Consider the following 10,775-nt stretch of genomic DNA (forward strand, 5'->3'; position numbering starts at 1 on the left):
TAGAAGTTCATCATCACATAAAAACCAAAGTACATACATAGTTCTCATCTAACAACATAAAGCTCTGCAGAGCATCTAAATTAATTAAACCATACATTAAAACTATGTAAAACATTTCAATGCAAAAACAAATGCGATCATAATCGCAACCAAGGTAACAACTGATCCAACGGCATAATGATACCAAGCCTCGGTATGAATGGCATATTTTCTAATCTTTCTAATCTTCAAGCGCATTGCATCCATCTTGATCTTGTGATCATCGACGACATCCGCAACATACAACTCCAATATCATCTTCTCCTTCTCAAGTTTTTTTATTTTTTCCTTCAAGAAATTGTTTTCTTCTTCAACTAAATTTAACCTCTCGATAATAGGGTCGGTTGGAATTTCCGGTTCAACAACCTCCTAGATAAATAAAATCTATGTCACGTTGGTCGGCATAATTTTCATAAACAATAAATGAACCAATAGTTATGAAAAGATAATATATACCACATCCGAATCATAGACAGGACGAGGGCCGACGGGGGCGGATACCAAAACCATCGCACTATATAAGATGCAATAATAAAAGTAAGAAACTAATACAAGTATCTATCTAAACATACAAGTAAGAATATTTTTCCTTTGAGAAAGAAGATAAGAACAAGAGGCTCACCACGGTGGTGCCGGCGATGAGATCGGCGCGGGTGATCGACGGCGGTGAAGACGGGGACGGAGCGTGACGGACCGCTAAACCTAGACAAATATTGAGGAAAATGGAGCTTGGAGGTCGATCTTGGAGAGGAGAAAGCTTAAGTAGTGTGGCTCGGGCATTCCATCGAACACCTTGTGTGCATAGGGGGTGAGCTAGAGCACCACCAAGCCCTCTCCCCTCGGCTAAGACAAAAAACAGAGCAAACAGAGCAGTGTGCTCTGTCTTACGCGCGGGGTATATATAGGCAACACTATTGATCCCGGTTCGTGGCATGAATCGGGACTAAAGGGAAGCCATTGGTCCCGGTTCAGGCCTTCAACCGGGACCAATGATGGTGGGCTAGGAGCGAGGCCCATTGGTCCCGGTTCGTCCCACCAACCAGGACCAAAAGAGCCAGACGAACCAGGACCAATGGCCCACGTGGCCTGGCCGGCCCCCTGGGCTCACGAACCGGGACAAATACCTCAATTGGTCCCGGTTCGTGGCAGAATCGGGACTAATGGGCTGAGCAGGCTTGGGTCATTGCCCCCTTTTCTACTAGTGTAAATAACCACATGTCATAATTCCTTCATACAAACCCAATCAATGTATTTATCGAGCAAGATCTAGGGACACATTTTAAACTACGTACAAATAAGAGAGATTTCCTCTAAAGGAACGCAGTTAAATCACATGAACATGCATCTCCATATACATAGGCGGTTAACCATAGATGCCCTAGCTACCAGGAATATTACAGTTTAGTTTCTGAAACTTATTCCAAATGACCACCACACCCACCAGCAACAAACAACTACGCTAATATCTTGGCCTTGGGAATCAATCCTATGGTTTCTGCAATCTCGAGCTTCTTTCTTGCATACTGCACATACGTCTTTGGCAGGTCACACTGAAATTGGATAGAATGAGCTATTAGGTACAGAACCTCAAGGGGAAACAATATTACCTACCAATATCTATACATAATACCTTGAACCTAACTTCCCAGGAAATTAACTCAAGAGCTATCGAATCCGGAACGTATACACACAAATTAGGAGTGACATCTGATGTAAAATTATGGTCTACATAAGAGATCACAATGTATGCGAAACTACACCACAGTGTACTTACTTCCTTACTGATACCCTGCGTGCACTGCTGAAACTACAAGGAAAGATGATTGAAGCAGTTTGCAACGTAAGAGGTACAATAATTATCCAATGAAACCACAAAGCGAAAGCGTAAGAAAAAAAACCCTACTAGTTCCTGCAGGTTCAAACCGCCAGTGTACCTCAACTCGTTGTTCAAATTATGTTTGTGTAATGGATACCGATTCTCATCATAAACATGCTCCAGCGCGTCACTGAAACACATCTGTACATTGTCCAACGAAGGAAAAAGCAACATCACCAAGAATAAATAGGGTTGCAAAGCATTGACATATCACATATCAATAAAATAACACTGTTCTTAGTTATGAAGTAGAATGCGGACCGACCTGATCACGACCATTGACCAGCTTCCAGATCTCAGAAAATAAACAAGCAAGATCTTTCAATAAGTGTGTGCTCCGCATATACTCCTGAATTTAATCGAAAGACTTCAGTTGTTAAATAAAACATTAACCAGAGCTGGTCATCTAAATAAGCAAGGGACAAATGAATAATACCTCAATACCATGATATGCTAGCCTCAGATCAATGTTCAGGAACCTAGCAGCAATCCTAATTGCTTGGCACAAAGCTCTATTACGGAATCCTTGCCCCTACATAGTAGAACAGAGAAGTTATTGCCATGCTACTGCACACATATAGAAATTAGTTGTCATCATATGGTTTTGTGAGGTCATATAAGTGTACCTGAATATAGCCTTTGAGCACATCATCTTCAAACCACTGTCAAGAGACCAAATGGTTGTTAGTTCTGAATAAAATAAAAATAAAACTGAGCAGTGTTTTAAACTTGGAGCAGCTTATCGTTGCACCACGCAAACCTTAAGATTCCACACAATTGATTCCCTGTACTGCAAATAATCTTTGTCAGCTTCTGGGGTGAGGTAGAACTCTCGGTATTCACTCCAACTTACATACTCGTGGCCACCATGCACGATGAAAGAAGAGAAGCAACATATAACGGCTATTCTGAGAATGACATGCGGTCATAGTTTCAAATAGCAGGCTATGCCAAATAGTGGCGGCTGTCAAAATAAGCTATAGCTGCACTATAGCCAGCGTTTTGGAAACTTTATCGGACAATTATACAGCGGCAAGTACAATTTATAGGCACCTCGCTCAATCCGCTTGCTATAACGAGGCGGTATCTTTATGCAGTGGACATTAGGGCGTGGAATAATACTCTTAAGGAATATGTTTGTGCAGCTATTATTGATTCGAGTACTTGCGCACTTTAAGAAATCCCAAAAAGAAATACACGTGGTACTGGAACCAAGGAACAGATAGTCGTGCTATAACAAAATAGTGCTGACCTTAAAATATGCTAGTACCGTGCTATATTTGTGATATAGAAAAGTATTATATTTGTTTACAGAGGAAGTATTATTGAGATATCATACGCTGATTTATTTAGCGAGGCAGTTCTCAGCACGCTACAGTGTGCTATTAGCAGCGCCATAGCGCGCCATCTTCTTCAGTGACAGGAATATGTCAAAGTATATGGGTACTAGGGAAATCCGGCAGAAACCTGTTTACACATACATAAAAAGAGATAGTACGCGTATTTTCGGAGCAGCCCGTATGTGGACCATTTGTTTTATTTTGGTTTGAAAGAAACTTGCTGCTTGCAAGAAAATGCATCAGTAAATCACTATATGAAACAATCTCTATTTCATTTTAATTGAAATGTCCTTTTCTTCTACGGAGCACATTATGAGATTTTCACAATTGGTTGCAAGCACACATTTTTAAACTGTGCTTAATCTTCGCAGGATTTGACAATCATTTTAGCATTTCACCAAGAAGCTCTGGCCCTAGAACTTGGAGGTTACTCGCATAAAGTCGTGCTGAAAAGAATAGGAAATGCATCCATATTCCCATGAAACAAAAAATTGCTGCCACCCATTCAAATCTAAAGAGAAGGAGGAACTGGTTACCAGCTGCATTACTAAGCTGAAAGTAATTGATACACATGCTTACTTCATTACGAAGGACCAGCCGCTGATAGTCACTCAATGACGCAAGTAAACAGAGGTCCGGGTCGAAATACCAGTCCAACGGTTCATCTTTGATGTAACGACAGAGGTAAGAATTCTCCAAGATAAGCTCCGGGGGGTATATGCGCTTTCCTTCCAGTAACTGCAGAGAAAGACAAATGATTAAGCTAAATGATCACTGATTCAAATATTCTGAGCAATACCTCACTAAATGAAATCAATGTACAATCATTCGATATAACGGATTTTAAGGGCTACGCTATTTCGCCATAGCATGCTGTTTTTTTTTATTGTATATGATTGGTAGATAGATAGATACAAAAATAGGAGGTAGCATTGCTGTGTGACTAACCAGGCAAGCTTTGATGCGATAACGTGCATGATTTCCACGGAGCCTGTCAACCTCCTCTTCATCCAATTGAGTCTCGGTGTCAATTTGAGGTGTGCGAGACTTGAGCACTTTATATGCTCTCGAGAATTCTTCACGGATGATATCATCCAGCACTTCGTAATCTCTAACTCGTCCGTTGACATCTGGTCCGCTCAAGAATACATAATCTCTAACAGGTTCCTTGACATCTGGTCCGCTTAAGAATTCATAATCTCTAACCTTGTATTCGGTCTGGTAGCGGCAGTTGGGAGAAGCACGAGAGGCGAGGATGTCATGGTACCTGCACTCGTGTCCTGGAAGTCGTGGTGCTGCGATCCGATTTGACAAGCGATCCACAGAACGATACGCCTCCTTCACCAGTCACCACGGCGTCGGCAGAGGATCGTTGGCGATGGGGTTTGTTGTGGCGGCGGCGCCTCTTCTTTCAGATCATGCTGTGGCATACGCAGGGTTGGATGTACAGAGCATCGTGTAACTTTTTGCGGGCTGGGCGGCCATTAGTGTAGGCCCATTCCCTTTTGAGTTTTTTTTGGTTTGAGTTTTTAGTAAAACTAGCAAACCTGCCCGTGCGTTGCAACATGAGACAAAAAAAAGTTACACGCCAGCCAAATAAGTATGACTCAACATCCCAAATTATGAGGGTCCTCTATTTTCACACGGTGGCTCAACATGTTTCCACTTATCTTTCTTCCCACCCTCGTTGATGATGTACGCGATGTCCATGTGATCGCAATGCATTCGACGTGGTAAATCACAAGGCAATGAGCTTGCCACTGCATGGCACACTTGTCATTGTGCCGCGCAAGAGAATGTTTAAAACATTAAAAACAAATTTCATGACCACAAACTACTCCTAGCGCCTAGACATAAAAAGACTTTCCAAAAACTTCCCAAATCCTAGACATGAAAGACTTTTGAATCGACGAACATTTTTTCTAATCCACAAACATTTGTTTTAAAATTTTGGGCATTTTTTAAATGCATGAACACTTGTTTTGTTCAGACGAACATTTTTTGAAATGCATGAATAGTTTCCGTATTCATGAACATTTGTTTTGTTCAGACGAACATTTTTTGTAATGCATGCATAGTTTTTGAATTCATGAACAGTTTTTGAGTTAGCAAACCTTTTTTGTATCAATGAACTTTTTATATAATTGGGGAACAAAATTTGAAAAATTGTGATTTTTTTATAATTTGTGAACAGTTTTGTAAATCACCAAAAAAAACCGCAGAAAATTTATGATTTCTCGCACATTTTTTGAATTCATAAACATTCTATGATTTCTCAAATGTTTTTCTCAAAACTCGCAACCTTTTGTAATTTGAAAATCTTGAATTAATTTAAAGAAGGAAAAACAAAAACAAAAATGAGAAAAGAAAAGAAAAAACGAAATGAAAAAAAATAGGGGCGTCACGCCCCACGGGCCGGCCCATGAAAGCATATGTGGGAGGGAGGAGGAGGTGCGTGAGAAAAAAAGGTGGTGGAAAATAGGACGAACCTGGGGATCGAACCCTGGTCTACGCAGTGGAACAAATACGCTTCAACCACTAAGGTATTAGTTTTATAAAATAACTTTGTGCGACGATGACTTTGAAAAAAAAACTGAATCGTTTTCTTGACTTATGGGTGGCATAGCGGGTAATTTATTGCAACTTTGAGGGTATTGTTTTTGACGGACGACCAGAAACCCTATTTGTGGGTGGCATAGCGGGTAATTTATAGCAACTTTTAGGTATTGTTTTTGACGAACGACCAGAAACCCTATTTGCCTTATTATTAGGTAGAGATAAAGAATACATACTAGCAAAAAAAGGACCATGCTAGGGTTAGTTGCATATGTGTTGCATTGACCGTCTGCATTTGACGACTACTAGGCCCCCAAAGGTTGTAGGTTTGTAGCTCGCCCCGACCTGTTGGCCACGCCTCTCCACCAGCCGATTGCGACGCCAGAGTTCTCTTCATTGTCACCGCAACACCGCTCCACCCACAGCTATACAATAGATTCTCGCCGCCGTAGTTCATAACATGCCACCCCCAGCATCTTGTGGTGCTCATCAATGCGCTTGTAGCACCGCCATGAATTGTTGGAGCAAATTTCATCGCCGGTCATACCCAAAAAGGACGACGATTGCATCAAACCATCATGGTCGCCATCGTTGTGGGTCGTAGATAAGACATGAATGTTGAAACTTTTTACATTGCCGGTTGCAGCTTTTGGTCGTCATCCCTAGCGTGCTTCATCTACTGTTGAAACATTTTTCATCGGTGCTAGAATTTTTTTTTTCATAGTTGGTTGCGGCTTTGGCGGATTCTTAGTGACTGGCCTCAAATTATGCCGTCTTTGATTTAAGCTTTCTCTTATGCTGCTTGTAGCTTTCGGTCTTTGCGCAGTGGCCAACCTCACCTTTTGGTCATCTCCACTTGAACTTTTGTCATCGCCGGTTGTAGTTTTCTTGGTCGTCGGTTACAGAATCAGGCACCTCTGATTCCCAAAAAATGGCTCGCCATTGCAATCCGGCTGCAGATTCGTGGACACCAGCACATCCGCTTGCAGAACCGAATCGTGTGCCTTTTGACGACTGTGGGCCGGCATGTACAGCACGCTCGTGACCCCTTTAACTAGTGACGTCCTTTTTATAGTTCTTGGATCGGGCATGAATGTGGGGACCTACACTACTGAATGCACGAAATGGGCACAATGATTTACCCGGATTCGGGCCGCATGGTTGCGTAATACCCTACTCCTACTTTTTGTGTGTTTATGTGGACGGATTAAGAGCTCCAAGTCCTTTCCGGGAACAAGAAGCGTTTTGTATCCCTACTGATGTTCTACCAAGTGCCCAACCTTTTTTCTTGTTCGCTCGATCCTTCTTTCATAAGTCAAGGGTTGCCACAATGACGTAGTTGCTAAGGGAATGCCCTGAGGTAACATGGTAGGCGGACGCATTAAATGCGTAGTGATTTGTCAAAGTCTTCTATCTTCCGGGAACGAAATCCAGTCCTGTCACCGCTGCCCTTGATGATATTTTAGCCAGGTGGCACCACGCATTGAGGCAGGTGTCGCCCTTGAGGCAGGTGAGCTGGTGAATCACCCCTGGCGACTGGCGCATCTTCACCGCCGAAGTCACGTGCTCGCAACGTGTAGCGATCGTCCTCACGAGGCAGAGCCGTCGCACCACTTATGGAATAGCCTGGTTGGGGTGCCTTCGGAGGTAAGGAAGCTCAGCCGTTGCCAGAGGTTCTGTTCCCAGCTCTTGGGTACTTGATGGTTTCGGCCAAGGAGAGAGTCGCCTGTCATCCATCCGTGGTTGACCTTGTGGACCAACCATTCACGGTACCGACAACAACGCGGCACCACTTGCCAACCCACGTAGCATCGGCTTGGTAGGGGCGGGGGGAGGAGCATGTGCAACGTCATCTCCCCACAGCGGCTATGACCAGCTAAGGGTGCTAGGAGATGAGATGCTCGTAGTGTTGGGAAACATTGCATGGAAAACAAAAAAATTCTACGCACACGCAAGATTTATCCATGGAGATGCGGAGCAACGCGGGCGGGGGGGGGGGGGGGGGGGGGTATGTCTACGTACCCTCGTAGACCGTCAGCGGAAGCATTTAGTAGCGCAGTTGATGTAGTCGAACTTCTTCACGATCCAACCGATCAAGTACCAACCGTACGGCACCTCCGCTTTCAGCTCGATGAAGTCCTCACCTTCCTGATCCAGCAAGATGGCGAAGTAGTGGATGAGTTCCAGCAGCACGATGGCGTGGTGACAGAGGTGGTCATGTTATCTTCGCAAGGCTTCGCCTAACACTCCAAAAATATGAGCAAGGGACAAAACTGTGGAGAGGGGCGCCACACACGACAAAGAGATTGTCGTGGTTATGTGTGGCGCCCCGTCCCACATATATATAGGTGGGGGAGAGGGGAGGCAGCCAGGAGGCGCACCTAGGGGGGCCGAATCCCACATGGGCTCCTGCCCTTGTGCCCCCCCCCCCCCCCCCCTCTCCTTCCATATTTGTGCCCAAGGGAAAGGAAATGGGGGAGAGGGAAGGAAGGGGGAGGCCGAATCCCCTCTTTCCTTTCTCCCATAGGACGGCTGCCATAGGGGTGGGGGGGAGACGACCCCTTGTGGGCTAGTGTGCTCCCCTCTACTGGCCCAATAGGCCCATCATCCTCCCGGGGCTTCCCGGAGCCCCTTCCGGTGATCCTATGACTACCCAGTACCTTTCGGAACTCTTCCGGTGTCCAAATATCATCGTCTTATATATCAATCTTTACCTCTGGACCATTTCAGAGCTCCTCGTCATGTCCGTGATCTCATCCGGGACTCTGAACAACATTCGGTCACCAAATAATTTAACTCATATAACACTATATCGTCAACGAACATTAAGAATGTGTATCGTACGGGTTCGAAAACAATGTAGACATGACTGAGACACCTCTCCCATTAATAACCAATAGCGGAACCTGGATGCCTATATTGGTTCCTACATATTCTACGAAGATCTTTATCGGTCGAACCGTTATGACAACATACGTAATTCCATTTCTCTGTCGGTATGTTATTTGTCACGCCGGGTAATTGAGCTACTGTAACCCTCTACTAATTATGCCACATCACCATGGTTATTGTTGATAAACTCACATTGATTCAAACCCCGTTTAAATTAAAATTTAAAATCAAGTCAAACTATAAAAGTTTTCAAATGTGAGAGAAAAAATGTTCAAAGTGTGGCAAATAATCCCTGGATTTTTATCATATTGAAACTCACATTTTAAAAGGTAACTAAATTCCCTTAAATGAATAAAACAGGGGCTTAAAACAATTATGAAATGCTTTTAAAATTATAAAAATTCTAAACTAATTTATTAATGTGCCAAACTTTTTGTGGCAGTGGTATAAATAGATATACTTATTTAGGAACAAATTCTATATTTTATAAAATTCTAATAAGTTAAAATTTAAAATTAAACAAACTGAAAGCAAATGAAAAAGGGAAAAAGCAAAAAGATAAAATTAAAAAGGACCCCCCCCCCCTCTGCCTGGGCCTTAGCCCATGCAACCGCCTGTGGCAACCAGCGGCCCAATTCCCCCATCGCCTCCCTCCTCCCACTGTAACACCCAACTGTGGTGTGCCAAGCGTGGCAGTCGAACTAGCTTGCCGGCTTCGCGGCTGGGTGGATAAGGCCTCCACCAAGCCCCCTGATATTTCTCCCCATCCGCCCCTCGCGCCTGCCCCACTCCGCCCTCGCTCTGGCCTCTCTCCCTTCCTCACTAGATTCACGCACCAGCCGCTCCTGTCGTCGCCGGCGTGCACCGCCACTGCGACTACCTCTCCCGCGCTCCTCCGTAACGTCCACCCGCTCCGCCTCCTATGACTACGCCTCCCTGACGAGCCGCACGACGCCCTGCAAGGCCGTGCCCGACCTGTTCATCCTCCTCGGCTCCGACGAGATCTGCCTTCAATTCCGGCCAACTCTGCTGCTCCCGTCGTTCGCCGGGCCTTCGTGCGCCTCCACTGTGAGCTCCTCTTCCTTCCCCTCGCTTTCTAGCTCGAGTCCGCACCCGTAGCCGCCACTGCCGCTGCTACCGTAGCTCACCACCGCTACAGTCCTTGTCGACATCGCTACCATCGCCGTCGAGCTCATCCGAGCATGTAGTCGTGCTCAGCGCTCCTCCAGGGAGCCGTATCCCACTTCTGCTCGCGCTCCCATGCCACATACCGCCTTCCCCGTGGAGCACCTGTAAGCGCCGCCGCCCGCCGTCGTTGTGGTCCCCGCCTTCGGTCGCCTTCGCTCCAGTCACTACCCCCATTCGACGCGCGTCGTCGCGTGCGAGCCGTAGGTCCAACCCATGGGGCAAATGGCACTAAACGTTGGTGCTCCGACATGGCACTGGCTAGGCCCACCCCTGGGCCCCCTTTGACTCTTGACCCAGGTCAACCTACTCACTAGACCGGCCCCATGCAGCTGAAGTATGGAGCCCACCCCCACTAATTAATCGAATTAGCTAAACTAATTTTAATTAACCTAAATAGTCACTGACTAGTGGGCCCCGCTACTTAATTAGTCAGTTTAGTTAATTTTAATCCATTGGTTAACCCCTCTGTCTATGACAGGTGAGTCCCATGCATCAGTTTGACCAGTCAACTGACTGGTTGACTGCTGATGTCATGATGACATCATGCTAACACATTAATTATGTTTTTGAATTAATTTAATTAGTTATAATTCAGAAAATGTTTAAAGCTTTAAAAAGTCATTAAAAATAATCCGTAACTCGGATGAAAAAATTTTATGCACGTAAGTTGCTCAGAAAAATGTGACGTTTCCGACTACGCAGTCCATTCGTATAACACACGTCCCTAGCATAGCGAACATGGAACCGTCCCCCTCCATTTCATCTATCCGAAAATCCCAAACTTCGGGAAAACTTTCCCGAATGTTATCGCCCTTCGCCGGCATCGTGTATCACTGAGTTAGAACACCCCTAGTGCTTATTTTTGTCTTGTGATGCATAGTATT

At 44.9% G+C, this 10,775-nt stretch overlaps 1 protein-coding gene across 1 annotated transcript; it reads right to left on the reverse strand.

Annotated features, from left to right (window-relative positions):
* Positions 1-2,546: 2,546 nt before the first annotated feature.
* LOC123067227 (uncharacterized) lies at positions 2,547-9,875 on the reverse strand. Its single transcript, XM_044490120.1, has 4 exons — positions 9,729-9,875; positions 4,607-4,676; positions 4,204-4,550; positions 2,547-3,993 (listed from the first exon to the last, which is right to left on the reverse strand). The coding sequence occupies exons 1-4, from the start codon at positions 9,873-9,875 to the stop codon at positions 3,637-3,639; spliced, it is 921 nt and encodes a 306-aa protein (XP_044346055.1). The 3' UTR covers positions 2,547-3,636.
* Positions 9,876-10,775: the final 900 nt, after the last annotated feature.

Source organism: Triticum aestivum, chromosome 3B (genome assembly GCF_018294505.1).
Source record: "Triticum aestivum cultivar Chinese Spring chromosome 3B, IWGSC CS RefSeq v2.1, whole genome shotgun sequence".
NCBI classification, from domain to species: Eukaryota; Viridiplantae; Streptophyta; class Magnoliopsida; order Poales; family Poaceae; genus Triticum; species Triticum aestivum.